The following is a 16,856-nucleotide window of genomic DNA, read 5'->3' on the forward strand; positions in this document are numbered from 1 at the left end:
CGCCGTTGCTGGAGATCGCCGTGGCACTCTGCGGTGCTTCTCCTTGCGGCCAAGTGGGGGGAGGTCACCGGGGAGGAGGCTGCGGCTCTCTCGGCGATCGCCCGTCCCCCGCGCTCGCTACGGGCCGAGGGAACCGCCGGCTCCGCGTGCTGTCGGGGTCGCCAACTCGGCAGCTCTATCCTCCACATCTCAAATCCGGCGACCCCTTTTATGGGATTCCCCAGCGACGGATTCTCGCGAACGTCACTGCAGAAACAATCGCGTGGATTTAGGAGCCATCGCACGCACGGGGTTGAGGAATCCCGCATCCGTGGCGATTGCTCGCGAACGCCACTGTGGGTGGCAGGAGCCTCTACTCGAGGGTGAGATAGCCTCTCCAGAGGGCATTGGTCTCCTCTTCTTAACTGGCCAAACATCTTAGATAGAGGTGGGAGTACCCACACCTCATCCCACCACACGTGACCTGCTGATTGATTAACCGTGGCGTCCCTCCCCATTTACACTGCTGGGTGGACAGAGGCGAGGGTGAACGAGTAGGGAGGAGAGATGTAAGACACTGGCCCCAGTGTTTCAGTTGTCTAGCCAGGAGGTGAGGTCGGACCGACGACCTCTGGATTGCAACTCCAGTGCGCTGCTAACCATGACACCACGGGCAGCATCGTTATGCGTTGACTTCGTGGAATACTTGCGTTTTCCTAGTGGCGTGTTCCATTACTCTTGAAGGCCTGTCTAGCGATATCTGGTTACCTTTCGAGGTTCCTTTGCTGACCCTTGTGCTGGACAGAGTTGGCAACGCTGCGTGGGGCTCGCGACTCTGCCCCGTGGTGGGGGCGGCCCGCGCGCGACCCTACGCGCGCGCATTGCACCTGCACACAAAGCGCATCACGGCCCGGTAATGAATAGGCTCCAAAAAAATGATAATCACTAAATAAATAAATAGGTCAAAACTTTTTAATTTGTGGTTACCTACACGATCCCCCCCAATGGGTCCACACCTGGTAAATCAATTTTAATTACATTTCATTGGCCTGGCATGACGGCACATGTCTGTAATGTCGCGTTTTGTTATTGGGGTTGGTGGATCACGCCGTCGCGATGCTGCGGTGGTGTTTGCGGCTATGCTGCACAGCTGTTCGCCGCTGTGTTGTACAGTGCTGTGTGTGTTACCCGCGCTACAACCATCACAACACCCCCCGGTTCATGCATCGGAGAGCCGTGATGAAACCATACCAGTCTTTATGCGGCCTAAAGCACGCAACACGGCAAGTTGGTTGTACCGATGTACCAAGTAGGTTGTACCAAGTAGGTTGTGCCGATGACCTCTCTACCTGTGTCATTGAGCCTAATTAAATGTAAAGCCAATTTTTATATTGTTTCTTTCGTTTCGTGCAGCGAATGGCGATTGGGCTGAGCTCATGATCTCTCTCTCTCCACTTGGCAACCCGGGCTGGTCACGGGAGCTTGAAAATCCAGGTTCAAACCCAGGCTTTCGGCGGGGCCGATTCTATGCCTCCGACCTCTGAGCCACCCGGCCAGCTCAGAAGAAGGAGTTTGTACTTAAGAGGATGAGATGTTATATTTAATGCGCGAGTCTTGAGATTCGGCTGAAGCTCCCCTGGGCACCGAGCTCTCGTTACCGTGCAGCACCGTCCGCATGGCGCTTTGACGGAGCGCTCGACTCAAAAGAGGAAAGGGTACGAGGTCCAATCCTGGTCGGGGGGGTTAATCCATCATCATCGTCATCATTCCGTGCTCCAGAAAAAGAGCTTCAGTTTTTACCGACAGCAACTAACATGTCGCGCTGCGTCAATTCAGTGATTAAAATAATAATAAAAAAATCAGCTCCACGGAACATGCGTTGAGTTGTGATCGTGAGAATCTATAACTCACAATTTCTGCAAATGATATGCCGATGACACGTACAGGCTAACGATATTATAGGAGCTGTGTAAACGGACAGAACAATATATAAACAATATAAATGAAATATGGTGAACACGAGTAACTTATACCCGTGGTTCCCCACGGGAAGGAGAATAAAGTCGAGGATGTAAGGGACAGGAAAAGATAGAGGAACGGAAAATGGAAGAGAGAAAAATAAATGGGAAATAAGAGAGAATCTATGGAAAAGGAACTGAAAAACGTGAGAAAGGGTCAGGAGAGATGAGGCTTGGGAGGAAGAGGCTGCATCTGGGCTTCGACGCTGCTGCACATAGAAACGGCGTCTGTTTTCACAAGGGGAGGGGAGAGGTCAAGAGTGGGGGTGGCCAACAGGAGTCTCGTGATTTACGGGAGGCGGCTTGAGCTGATTGAGATAGACGAGACAAAACATTATCCGTCTGATACTCAAAAGTCGTATTGCCACCCGCATATCGTGACGATGCACTGCAGGGCCTGGCTTCCTCACGTCGTGGCCATGTGGACATGAGCACCGTTCCATTTGAGCAGGCAGCGAGAAGACGCGTTTACACGCGGCAAGCACCGCTCGGATTTACAATGCGGATGAATGAGAGCTCGTCTCGCAATGCTGTGTCGGCTCGGGGGGAGCGTCCGTACCGAGATGGTTTGAAGGGAAGGGATTTTCTTTTTGTTGTGTTTGTGCACCACTGTCATCGAAGCATCGAAAAAATGTTGTTTACTAAATAAAACATCGATAAACAGTCTATACGTCAGCTTCGCATATTCCGTCTTTACACGTACAAACAACCGAATTCGTCCTTGACACAACCAATCGCCCCCCGGTGCCTCATCCGCAGAGTCGGGCTCGCTTGAATCAACGCTGGTGACCTGGCGACGGTACAGACGATGACTCTCTCGTTGCGTCGTGGGTCCCCAGCTCGACGCGCGGAGCGACAAAACGATCGCTCGTCTCGTGGCGGAGAACAGAACTCGCGAAGTCGACAAACCGACTTGTCGTGCCAACACGCCTCCACTTGTCGTGCCAACACGCCTCCACTACACAGCAGCGTCTCCACGTGAGCGCGAGGCTTGGCAGCGTCTCCCCCACCAGGTGGAGACAGCAGCTTTGTTGTGGCTGCTGCTGCTGCTGTTGTTGTTGTTTACGCGCGGCGGGCCGCCGAGCTTACAGGGCGAGGCGCGAGCAGCTGCGGCCCTTGGAGCGCGCGCGCACGCACGAGCCGGGGGTCTCCGAGCGATGATTATCCGCGGATGTGAACGCCTCCTCATCATTCTCATTCCACCATCCTGCCAGAGACCCTCCGCGGTCCCATGCTATTCAGGCTGCCGCCTCCACTACTACCACCACCTCCACTACTACCACCTCCACTACTACCACCTCCACTACCACTACCACCACCACCTCCACCACCACCTCCACTACTACCACCTCCACTACCACCACCTCCACCACTACCACCACCACTACTACCACCACCTCCACTACTACCACCACCTCCACTACTACCACCTCCACTACCACCACCACCTCCACTACCACCACCTCCACCACCTCCACTACCACCACCTCCACTACTACCACCACCTCCACTACCACCACCTCCACTACCACCACCTCCACCACCACCACCACCACCTCCACTACTACCACCACCTCCACTACTACCACCTCCACTACTACCACCACCTCCACCACTTCCACCACCACCTCCACTACTACCACCGCCACTACTACCACCTCCACTACCACTACCACCTCCACCACCACCTCCACTACTACCACCTCCACTACCACCACCTCCACTACCACCACCACCTCCACTACCACCACCTCCACCACCTCCACTACCACCACCTCCACTACTACCACCACCTCCACTACCACCACCTCCACTACCACCACCACCACCACCACCTCCACTACTACCACCACCTCCACTACTACCACCTCCACTACTACCACCACCTCCACTACTACCACCTCCACTACTACCACCTCCACTACCACCACCTCCACTACCACCACTACCACCACCTCCACTACCACCACCACCACCTCCACCACCTCCACCACTACCACCTCCAATACCACCACCTCCACTACTACCACCACCTCCACTACTACCACCTCCACTATCACCTCCACTACCACCACTACCTCCACTACTACCACCTCCACCACTACCACCACCACCACCTCCAACCCTCCATCTCTGGTCTCCGTGGGTCCGTCCGCAAACCATCCAAGCAACCCTCCCCTATTTCCCAGCCTGCGTCTTCTGCAATCAAAACGCCATCAGCTTTGATCGCTCGTCACGCGGTGGAGCGCTGCCACTTGGACTCGACATGTCCCTTGGCATGAACGGCGGCGCTCCGGCGGGGCGAGTCGCTGGATTGGCCGTGCCGACTGTGGCGTCGTGACCGTCCCGAGAGGTGGGGCAAAGCTGCAGAGTCACCTGCTGGGGAGGGCGGCTCACTGCAGGGCCCGGCCCACGTGTCTGTCGTGCCACGTGGCGCGATGCACGGCATCCGCTCCTTGGATTTCAAGACAATAATTAAACCGCATCACAACTGGCTCTGTACATTTATAAGCTTAAACACGTAACTGGAGAGGCGAGAGGGACAGTGAGTTGACTCCATCTCTCTGGCCTCTGTCTGCGTGAGATGGGCAACGGCAATTGCCCGCGACAACTACCTTTTAAGACCACGGCGTTGTTAACGAACGTGTTGAGTGTTGTTGTTGTGGTTATCTGTGCCTGTCCACGACTGCCAATGCAGCAGCATCACCACCACATAATTGGTCAACACGTGAGTCTCTGGATGATTTAAACGTTTATATTCACTACAACGGCAATAATTACTTTTTCCAGTTATGTATTTTGTGCTATTGCGTCGAACTGGGACCCATATCTAGCAAAGATTAGGGTGCTTGCATGTATTCATTTCCCGGTTCACCAGCACCTCTCACAGAGGGCCATGCGGCTGATGGGATGCGTACAAAGTACTTGTATCTCTTACATGGAGAGAGATATGTGAGGGAAGCGAATATCGTGATTAATTATTGTGGTACCAAACGAATGGTGGGAATTGTACATTCCTGTGACAGAGTCTTGTATACCCAAGAGATAACGATGACGGTTCAGGTCATCCCAAGAGGCATGATGCGACGTAGTCCACCCTGGTCAGGATATTAACTCATTCCTGATTTGACCCTTTGATCCCTGCTGCTGATGCACCAGCCAGGCTGAAGGAATGAACTAAGTGTCTTCATTATATCAATTATGACGTGTTTTTTTGCACTGCTGTGTGTGCAGTCGATGAGCGGGGTGTGTGTACAGTTGTCTAAGATCTTGTCATTTTGAAACAACACGGAGAAGCGAGGCCAAGGGTGAGAGAGTCCAGGGCCACTGCGGTGCTGGCGACACTGCACGTGGCTGCCTGTAACCCAGCGCTGTGGAGGCAGCGAGCGTTGGTGGATCACACAAATGTTGCTGAAACTCCCTTCCCGTGGGTGTCGATGAGGTGCCATACTCTGGCTCGCCAGGAGATGGCGGTACAGCAAGCATGTTTACTCCACCTGTGCCGTCTGTATGGGATCGAGTGTTGCCCCCTCGCACGAGTGTGTTTTCTCCAGGTGCTCCAGTTTCCTCCCACATGTAAACATTCGTTAATTGGCTGATAACACCTTAACATATAGAGGACCGCAGAGCTTGGGTGACTGTTGGAGCTGGCGCACAATCTGCAACTGACAACCACGTGTAATCTTTCTGGTGTTTTTTATGCAGTATGTTGTTAAGCAATCTTGTTGTAGAACACACTGTCACACGCTGAGCACCTGAATGTACAAATACATATTCTAAACGAATGATACTTTAGGAAAGACTTGCCGACTCGCGAGAAAAATGTTGTCAGTGACATGTTGAAACGCAAGTTTCGGAACGAAAACTTTTTTTTAAAACGTAAGAATTTTATAAAACTTTCTAAAGTAATGTATGATTGATTTCCTACTGAAATATTTTCGTGTTAAATAAATAAAACAACACAGTAACATGATAAATATTACATGTGGGGGGATGGGGGTCCCGTGTCGTCGCGTTAATCAACCTTCACACGCACGCCAGGTCCCGCGCAGCCCCGGTGAACGGGGAATCATGAAACAATCTTCACTTTTCAGCTGTTGTGCAAACCCGATATGTTTAAAATCCCTCCAAAACCAAACTTCGCCTTTTGGGATTTGTGAGCACGAAACAAAAATGTAACAAGACCTCCATTCTGGAGAGACCGTCTCTCTCTCTCACACACTAAACAAAGGCAGAGCTCCCCCAGATAGCCTTTCGGAGGACAAGTGCTGCTTGCTAGAGCACCTATAAAGGTGGGCACGGCCAGCCCCAAGCCCGGCTGCGTTTGTCTCCCCGGCGCCGATGTGTACACGCCGTGCCAGATACTCGCTTGAGGCTGAGACCCCAGGAGAAGGTTCAGATATCACTTTCCATAGATATTATCCTGACATTCACAAAGGACGAAAACAAAGATCACCCGTATAGCTTACATAGAATGTTAAGGTAAATGCTTTTTTTAAGGCTCAGTCAACCCGTGGGATGCCCACTACTGGTTCAGATATTCTCCACTGATGTTGGCCGTGAGCGAGAGATTCGAACTCAGATCACTGGGTATGTGGCGCAGGGCACTAGCCACGACACCACCGCTCCCAACAAACAAAAAGTTCCCCCGTATAGCATTAACAGACTGTTGGGGCAAGTGCTGTGAGTGAGCATCTATGAAGGCCAGAACAGTACGCGAGGGATTGGGTGACCAGCACCACGCCCAGTCACCGTTGTTGGCCGTGAGCGGGAATCGAACTCGGGTCGCCGGGTTTGTAGCGCACGTTCATACACGTACACACACACACCCACGCGTACACATACAAATGCCGCCATTCGCCACTAAGTGGCGGTGATGTCACCACGACGCTTGTGCCAGGCTATGTGCACGTTGAGGCCACTTGAAGTGTCGAACGCCGGCTGGCAGGAGGTCACGGGGCAGACCCAGGTGCCACGGGTCGACTGACTGAGATGACTGGCTGATGCACCACCTGTGCCCCCTACTGTGCCAACTTGCTGTGCTTTAGCCACCCGGCGCTCCGCCCGTTGTTGTGAGCGTCGCTCCTCCCCCCTCCATTGTTGGAGGGCGACTGCCTCCAACTGCCAAGTAGCGTCCTTCACGAGCCTCCTCCACAGAGGCCGATCTTGACACCGCTGGTACCAGTCATCGGCAGATCCACTCAGCTCCACATCCTCCTGTACCACATCACTCCATCTCTTCTCTAGCCCGTGCCACGCCCGTTTAGCCCCCTCGATCCGGCCGAACAAAAGTTGTTTAGGCATGCGGTGGCTGGGCATGAGGGCTACATGACCCAGCCAACGCAGCCCTGCCTGGCGGAGAAGCTCACCGATGGGGCTTTGTCCAGATCTTTCAAGGATATGTGAGCTCCTCACACAATCCAGCCTGGTCAAACCCAGGATGGATCGTAGGCAGGCCAGCCTCAATGTTTCTAACCGGCGAAGATGTTCCATTAGGGGGGTCCACATTTCGCAAGCGTAGAGAAGGGAGGGAATGACTGTGGCCGAGAAGACCTGAAGCTTTGTGCGGAGTGACAGACCAGGTAGCTTCCACATAGCGTTACGCAACCGATGAAAGGATAATGCCGCTCGACTGATTCAGAGTTAGACCTCTGCTTCAAATCGGAGCCGGTCATGAGCACACTGCCCAGGTATGGGAAACTCTCCACTCTCTCCACAACTGCCCCATCACCGATTGGGAGTTGTGGTGGTGGAGTGTCCGATGGTACAAAATACCCAGGCAGGTGCTTAGTTTTGCTGGGGCTGATGGTAAGGCCCCACCTCTTCATGGCAAGCTCCAGTTTCAGCAGCAGCACCTCCAACTCATCTGAGTGAGCTGCAATTACCAGATCATCGGCATACGTAACATGGTTGAGCAATCTGGAGCCATCCCTTGACCGCACCCGGGCATCGATCAGTCTCCCATTGTGCTGTACCAGATGGAAATTCCTCCGGGACAGCTATTGAAGGCTTCACCAACTACGTGGTCGAAATAGATGTTAAATAATGTGGGAGCCAGAGGACATCCCTGTTGCACCCCAAGGTGTACAGAGAATGACTCCGACTCCCGGCCACGTAGTTTTTCCCGGGCCCGCTCACCATCATGAAGGTCCTTAATGATCGTGAGCAGCGGGTCAGGGATTCCGAAAGCAGGAAGAACAACCCAGAGCCCGGGCCTACTGATGGTATCATAGACCTGGGCCTATGATACCACCCACACGTACATACACCGTTGCCCGTCGAGTAGTGCCAGCGCGCAGCATATTGTGCGATCTCCACGGCGCTAAGCGTGCGCGAGGACAGATGGAAGATGATGGATGAAGCAGGAGGGGAGGGTGGGGCTGGGTTCCCGGCACCCGGCACCGTGCCACGCTCCTTGCGCTGCATCTGCCGGGGGCGTGAGGCGCGACAGGACAGTGGGAGGAGCGGGGGGTTACGCGGGGGCTTGGGACAGCTCGTCAAAGCGCCCGGCACATTAAAACGGCATCAACGGTAATTAGTCCAAATTTGAAAGCAAAATAGCTTGCGTTAAGATTTTAAGACGAAGAAGAAGAAAAAACTCTAATCGTAATGACTTAAATTTTGATTTAAAGCTTTCGTGACTGCAGGGATTCATATTATTGGTTCTTTTGGTAAAGTCACGTAGAAGGGAAACAATAACATAATAAAATATAAAACAATATAATTCTCACGACGTTTCGACTGCAACACAAGCAGTCGAAACGTCGTGAGAATTTTATTGTTTTATATTTGTATTATTTTATTGTTTCCCTTCTACGTGACTTTACCGAAAGAACCAAGAATACGTAATGACTTAGTTTACATTTATTCGTTTGATGCCAACTCGTAATGTGCTTTTTTAAAGAGCTGTCATTCACCGTTCGTCTTAAGCATTTTGTTATGAATGATTAATCATCGGTGGGTTAAATTGACAGGGCGCAGTGTTGGTTCTTTTAATAAATCTAGTGGGGATGGGCCACTTGAAATCTGGTCGCATTCGCCCAAGAGGAGCCATTCTTTGCCCTTCGCGTGCGAGGTTGGGGGCGCTTCTTCCGCGCGCGTTCGGAAGTGGCTTCATCCCCCCCCCCCCCCAATCTTTGTAAAACTTTCTTTTATTTTTCCGCCACCGTGGCGCCCCCGCGGTGGCGGTAATGTCAGGCCGTTTTGAGCGCTCGCCGTGTCGCCTCTGCAGATGGGATCCTGGGCAGCTGCGTGAAGGCCGCCTCCATCTCCGCGGCCGCCCAGCACCGACTCAACGCGATCCTGCGGCAGCTGTCGTCTCCAGGTGAACGCCGCGGCAGGGCGCGCTGCAAAAGCCGCTGCCGCGCTCCCCACGCACACACACAAGACAAAGCTCCCCCGTGTAGCCTTAACATACTATTGAGGCAAGTGCTGTGAGCGAGCACCTATGAAGGCCGGCACGGCACACGAGAGGGTGGGTGGCCAACACCACATCCGGCCGCCTTTGACTCCCGAGTGGCGATGTTTACACATCGCACCAAAAACGTATTTGAGGCTGAGTCGACCTAGGGGATGCCCAGGACCGGTTGAGATAATCGTCACTGGGTGTTGTCCGTGAGATGGAATCGAACTTGGATCGCCGGGTTCATAGCGCAGCGCGCTAACCGCTACACTACCGCTCCCCCCCACACACACGGACACACACGTACACCACCAACACGTCCATACACACACGTACACATGTACACACATCCGTCACACTCGCACAACGAAACGATAATAGATCCACCACACGCACTGCTGGAGTCAACCCATTAAACATGCCGCCGACGCTGGGCCAATGTTGGCATGTGGTTGGTATTGTTGGAGTAAAGTTGGCACAATGTTGGCCCAATGTCCCACGTTTCTTTACTGGGACCGCGCTCCCACAAGTCTCCTGCTCACGCTGTCGCAACTCTCGCACTGCAGCTGCACTGATCCCAGTACCGCTCGCTGCTCCTGCGTCGACAAATGCGGTCACATTCAGACGCACTGCAAACCCAACCTGTACTCGACTGTATCCTCTCCACCATGCACTCACGAGCCTTCCCACTCTCTACGCACCAACAGCACACTCACTCTGCACACCAGCCACCCAGTCAACATGGAACGTTGCAACAACGTTGGCCCAACATTGCATGTATACTGGGCAGTCGCTCACCCTCGCTCCCCATTTGTCCACCACACTCCTGCCAACACACCCCCCCCCCCCCCACGCTCCCCACGCTCCCCACGCTCCTGTCACACTCCCAGCACATTCGCCACCCTCCCACCGCGCTTCCTCCACCAACCGAGCCGAGCAGGGTAAGCGGAGAGAATGAGAGTTAAACAATATATTTAAGCATATAACAAAATACCGAGACGGCACACGCGCCCACGAAGACAAAGATCCCCCATATAGCCTTAACAGACTGTAGGGGCAAGTGCTGTTAGCGAGCACCTATGAAGGCCGGAACGGTACACGAGGGGTGGGTGGCCAGCACCACGCCCGACCGCCTTTGTCTCCCTAGTGGCAATGTTTACACACCGCACCAGGTACTCATTTGAGGCTGAGTCGACCTAGGGGAGGCCCGGGACCGGTTCAGATAATCGTCACTGGTGTTGGCCGTGAGCGGGAATCGAACCCGGGTCGCCAGGTTCATAGCGCAGCGCGCTAACCGCTACACTATCGCTCCCCCACACATGCGCGCACACACACACGCGCACTGACACTCACCCACACACGTGCACAGACACCCACCCACACGCGCGCAGACACCCACACACGCGCACAGACACCCACCCACACACGCGCACAGACACCCACACACGCACATAGACACCCACCCACACGCGCGCAGACACCCACACACGCGCACAGACACCCACCCACACACGCGCACAGACACCCACACACGCACATAGACACCCACCCACACGCGCGCAGACACCCAGACACCCAGACACACGCACAGACACCCACACACCCCCACACACGCGCACACACACACACACCCACACACGCACAGACACCCACACACCCCCACACACGCGCACACACCCACCCACACATGCGCACAGACACCCACCCACACGCGCGCAGACACCCCCACACACGCACACACACACCCACCCACACGCGCACAGACACCCAGACACCCCCACACACGCGCGCGCGCACGTGCGCGTCGCGGTTGTGCTAGGGAGCCGGCGTCTCAAGGTTAATGGCGCAGAACGCGAGCGCTCCAGGTGAAGGCCACGGCCGCCGACGTAGAACAAACGAAGCGGTGTGTTCCTGCAGCTCCATCACCGGGAGGGAGCGTCGGGCCCCCAGACGCCCGGGCAGCAGCGCGTCCTCCCCCTCCCGCCTCCACTCCTCCGTAATAAAAATAAAATATTTTTTAAAATGTCCGAGTGAAGGATTGGAAGAGAAGAAGCGAGGCAGGCACGCGCGTGACAGGCCGGACGAACGAGACGACACAAACACAAGGGCGGGGTTTGGTTCTGTACCGTGATCTCCCGACTGTGCCAATCTGTTCAGGCGCGGTGAAGGTGGAATCATTTTCATGGATGGATGGAAACTTCCGAAAACATTTAATCACGAGTGATGAATACTTAACGTTAGATTTCAATATTACATGTCGACGATGTGATGCTAATGAAATCAATGTTTGTTCCCCACAATGGCCTGGTGGTACTCGTGGTAGGTAAACAACATTGCCACTGTAGCTGGACGCCACTGTAGCTGCAGTCCAGAGATCAACTCGGGCATCACCCTGGGAGGTGGTGGCGTAACGATGGATATCCCCTGCCGTCATTTCACAAATTCTCACGATTCAGGGCCATGATTTGAGGAGGATTTATTTTTACTGCCTCTCCCATGGGGTCCCATCCTCCTTGCAGCATATCTTTTGCGAATTGTGGAAGAGTCTTTTCGCTCATGCATCGCGCGAAGTCTTATGAATTAGTTTTAATTGGCGAGTCGATGTGCCCTGACATGCACTGGTGGCGCTAGGTCCAAGCAAGCCAAGCAAATGTAGAGTGCCCCAAACAGATCGAGGGGCACCGGCTTCATAGAACAAAATGTGTGTACGTAAAGTATCATCTCAAGGTTCAAATTATCTTAAAGATTTCACGCTAACAAAATGAAAGCCACTTGACATCACTCGTCTGCATCTCCCTTGCCGTAACTACGACATCGCTTGTCTCTTGTTTGCATCTCTCTTAACATGTCCACTACAACTTTCGAGGTCGCATCTCTGCTGCCATCTCCACTGCATCCCGAATTTCTAGTTTGTAATTCTCCTGTCATCTCAATGAGACTTTACAAACTTGCAGTGGGGGCAGCCTCAACGAATTTTCCCCACCGCTAACTTTGGCGACTGGGCCGGCAGCAACGTCGCAAAACGCGGCCTGGCCGTCACGCCCGACAGCGGGGACATGCCCGGCACTACGAATTGCCCGCGATAGTTTTAGAGGTTGCGGCAACGGTGGTGGCGGTGGTGGTGGTGACGGTGGTGGTGACGGTGGCGACGGTGGTGGCGGTGGTGACGACGATGGTGGTGACGGCGGCGGTGGTGGTGACGGTGGTGGCGATGGTGACGACGATGGTGGTGACTGCGGTGGTGGTGACGGTGGTGGCGGTGGTGGTAGCGGCGTGCGCGATGCCGAGAGAGCGTCTCCTCGTTCCGCGCCGCCGCGCTGGGAAAGCACTTCGCGTGCGCGCTCCGACATTTTGACCCCCGGTGATGAACGGCCACGGCTTCCACGCCCCCCCCCCCCCGGGAAGGGTGGGGGGCGACAGCGTGCGGAGAGATGACTGCGGCATTATGAAAAAGGAAAAGGGGAATTCATAAATCTTATCGCAGGCGAGCTTGAGGCCATGTTTGCGCGCAATAAGGCGCGGGGCGCGACACCACGTGGGAGGCCGCTGCGTCTCGATGACGAGGCAAAGGGCTCTCAAAGAGCGGCGAGATCACGCACTGAACACTCAATTATTCAAATCTGTGATGAATAAGTAAACAATGTTTCACCGCTTATAATTTGACAACGGAGTGGCCAACACTTGCATCGCCACAGATTTAGTAAACAATAAATAAATAGCAGCCCCTGTTGACTCTCTCCGCAACCTTGGCTTTGTAGCGACACACTTGAGTTAATTTGATGGCTGAGATAAAAACGTGTTTTTTTTTCTTGTGAAATTAAAACTTGAACGACAAAAGTCTTAGAAAGTTTTCAGCGGTATAGAAGTCGATTGCGCGGGAAGTTCTGAGACACCGTGTGAAGTTATCGTGACTTAAAATCAGAGTTGGTCAGCTGTGCCACTCCTATTAGCTCAAGTTACCGGTCAAACGGATAATGTATTTCTGAGGTTTGATTGAATTCGTGCGCCTTCCCTTGGTTTCTATGATAAAGATGCATCTTCTGCCCCTCGGATTAGTTTAAGCTGTCCTGTTTTTATATTCAACCTGTTTCCCTGTCATTAACCGAACCAAGGTCGTATGAATCCCATTGATAAATCAGCACATAACTTGGAAAGGTAAGCAGATATGAGCCTGCTTTTTATTTAGTCGGGCGAAACGTCGCGCGGTACAACTCGAACACGCATCGGAGGAGAGGGTCGCATCTTGACCAGGCGGACGAATCTCAACGTCGCCTTGGTGATTAGTAGCGCTTAGGAAGAGAGACGTCAATGATGTCTGCCGATCCGGACGTTACGTGTCGGTTTGAATGCGCTCGGCGTCATCAGATCTCCGGAGCTCAGCGGGGTTTGAGCCTGGTTCGATACTCGGATGGGAGGCTGCCTGGGAATAGCAGCGGTTGAAGGCTCCGGCTGCTGCCAGGTGGCCAGGGGATTACAGCGCTGTCATGGATATTTCACTTTATCTGCGCCGAGCTTTTACGTGATGGCATTTCCCCCCAGGGCACTCCGATTCCCTCCGGCATGAAGCTACTCCATGACAGAATTGGCCAAACATCCCAATGCAGCACAATCCTTCTCAAAAAGCGTCGAGACCTATGAAGGAGTATCTGGATAAAGAAAGGGCATTAGTGACAGTGCATTCTGGGAGAGATGTCTGCCTAGCGGCGCTGCGTCACCGTGCCGTTTGTCTCTCGGGTTGCACCGTGTCCTGTGCCACCCCGATGTCTAGACGTTGCAAGGGAGAATGTGAGCCACCCAACTCGGTTCCTGGAGAATCTGCCCAGCACACGGAACGAAATGTCGGACATCGTACTGTACAACTCGCGGTACGACCCGAGAGCGCATCGGGGTAGCTGTGCAGCACAACCACTAAAAGCTGCGTCGCGCTCCAAAGTTGCCAAGACGACTCGCAAGTTACGGAATTGGGAATTCACATCGCAACATTCGCCCTCTGTCACTGGCAGGCCGCTGCTGCATTCACCCCGTGCCTTGCAGCAACAGCTGCCACCCACCGCGGGGGGGGGGGGGTGATCCCCGCCGACAGGGCGCCTCGAGGTGCACTGCATGGAAGGCGCGGCGGTGTCATTGTTTAGCGACGATGACGATGGTGACCACGATAACGAGAACTTTGCCTCTCTTTGGTGGGCAGGTGGCTTCCCGTCGGGCACCATCCACGGACGCCGGCCCGGTTCCCGAGCGCCCTACGGCTCCGTGTGGACGCCGTCTGACAGCGGTGGACGCAAGCTGCTCCCAGCCCCGGACCGCTGGGACCTCTACCCCTCATGGGTCAGTGCTCCCAGCCTTCTCTCAGCTACCCCTCTCTTATAAAATACTCTATGCAATCATTGTTAGTGAGTCACCCATCGATAGATATCCCAATAACAACAATAGGGAGAAATGATACAGCGGTTGTCCTTTGGGCAGACTCGACCTTGCCACAGGAATGTGGAATTTGTCACCACTGGCTAAGGGCTGTAAATGGGGAAATTAGATGACAGGTGGCTCGCTGCTCCACTGAGCAGGAGGACCTCACTCGGAGCTTTGACGAGAGAAAGCGGAGATCTGTGACTCTCCACCAAGGCTGCCCACCCACAGCGCTGTGCCCTCCCTGAGATACGGAGACGTCAATCTCGCGATTTTCTTTCTCACCCGTTGAGAAAAAAAGTCATCAGTGGGGCATCTGTAATCTCAACGTTCTCCGGTTGTCCTTCGTTCTCAATGACTATATTTATTAAACATTTTAAAAATAGCTTTGAGAGACATACATATTATACATGTTATGTTTTTTGTATCAAATAAACCAATTTTAAACTAACATATTTGACTCGAATGAACGGCACTTATTCGAGGAGCAAAAAACCAATTTGGTATCCAGTGGCTAACCGCAGTCGCGAGAAATTGTAAACCGCGGTTTTAAAAATAAACTCTTCGGTATTCACAATTTGATCACCACGGAATTGCGCCTCAGGCAATTGTCGAGTAATCCGAGCGGCACTGCCATGCCGCTGTTCGCCTCGTGCTTTCTCAGTCGTCTTAGTTATCCTTGATTCTTTTTTATCTCAATTTATTTCCAGTTCAAATGCGACTCGCCACCGTTCGAAGCTCTCTTTACAGAGTAAGCGTTTCGAGACAAGTCGCGTGATACAATCGCGAATCCGTGAATCGAAAAGACGTTTGTCAGATTTACATTGTAGGGGCACGCATTTGGAACGACTAGAAACTTCACAGAATTGCGATCCGTCTTGAGTTGATGTTTAAAAAAAAAGAATGGATATAACAGTCCAGCCTGCACCAGTGTGTGCGTGTGTGCGCCAGATGAATCCTGACTCGTGTGCCCCACCCCCCACATCCCTCCATGCCCCCTCACTTGAATGCCGATCGCCCTCCCCGCACCTTCCACTCGGCGGTGCCGCGCGCGTTCCCCTCCCATCGCCAGCAGCTGCCACATTAAACCGCTTCCTCGAGGCCCTATCACTTGAAATGTTAATCAGGTTTTTTTTTCACTGCGTGTTTGTTTGCATAAATTGATATGCGCGGCCAGGATTATTTATTTATTTTAAACCCGCTATGCTAATGAAGCGGAATCTCTCACCTATGGCGGGGACGCTACGAATGACACCTCGTGTGTGCACTCGCCTTGCTCTGCACCCTGTGTTACAAGAAAACAAAAAAAACTATTTCAAACAAAGCATCGCGTTCATTTGCTTATGAATATTTTTTTTCTCACACAAAGCATCCCGTTACACAAATAGCGATGATGTTAAGTTTTACGGCGGTCTCCCTTTAAAGTTGGCTGCGTGGCTCAGCGAACTCGTCACCGCTGTGGCACAGCGCTCAGATCGTGGGTTGAGACGGTGGGTTTAGAATCTGGGTTTCAGCCACTCGTTAATGAACCAGATGTTCGAGCGTGTTGAGTTGGTGACCTCTTGACTTGATGATGACGCGGCCGAGTGGCAGCGCTTCGGACCGCTTGTCGCAGAGGTTCGCGGTTAGTCCAGAGACCGCCCCGATTAATACGACGACTGCTAACACTCGCCGCCCGATTCCCAGCGGAGGTTAAAGATCCCGTGTCGGCATTCGGGTCCAATTTTGAAAAATTACACGCCAATGACTTGGCTGGAATCTACATCGCAATAATCGCGCCCCCACTGTGAAAGGGTGGCAAGACACCCTCCTGCAAGAGTGCCACGGAACTCGCGGAGGCGTTCCTGAGTAAACTAGCATTATAACAGTCGTAGGAGTAATAATCATCCAAGTCGCCGATGAGACTGCACAACAGCAGCACAACACCCCTGAGTAAACAAGCATTAGAACAGTCGTAGGAGTAATAATCATCCAAGTCGCCGATGAGACTGCACAACAGCAGCACAACACCCCTGAGTAAACAAGCATTAGAACAGTCGTAGGAGTAATAATCA

At 53.3% G+C, this 16,856-nt stretch overlaps 1 protein-coding gene across 1 annotated transcript in view; it reads left to right on the forward strand.

Annotated features, from left to right (window-relative positions):
• The window catches only part of LOC116937333 (receptor-type tyrosine-protein phosphatase N2-like), a 228,638-nt gene that overhangs the window by 39,189 nt on the left and 172,593 nt on the right, over positions 1 to 16,856 (forward strand). Inside the window, exons 3-4 of the mRNA XM_032944399.2 lie at positions 9,229 to 9,321; positions 14,588 to 14,724. Of these exons, the coding sequence (XP_032800290.2) occupies positions 9,229 to 9,321; positions 14,588 to 14,724 (230 nt within the window). The remainder of the gene's footprint in view (positions 1 to 9,228; positions 9,322 to 14,587; positions 14,725 to 16,856) is intronic.

This window comes from Petromyzon marinus, chromosome 4, assembly GCF_048934315.1.
Source record: "Petromyzon marinus isolate PM22_M1 ecotype Great Lakes invasive population chromosome 4, UKy_Petmar_22M1.pri1.0, whole genome shotgun sequence".
Lineage (NCBI taxonomy): Eukaryota > Metazoa > Chordata > Hyperoartia > Petromyzontiformes > Petromyzontidae > Petromyzon > Petromyzon marinus.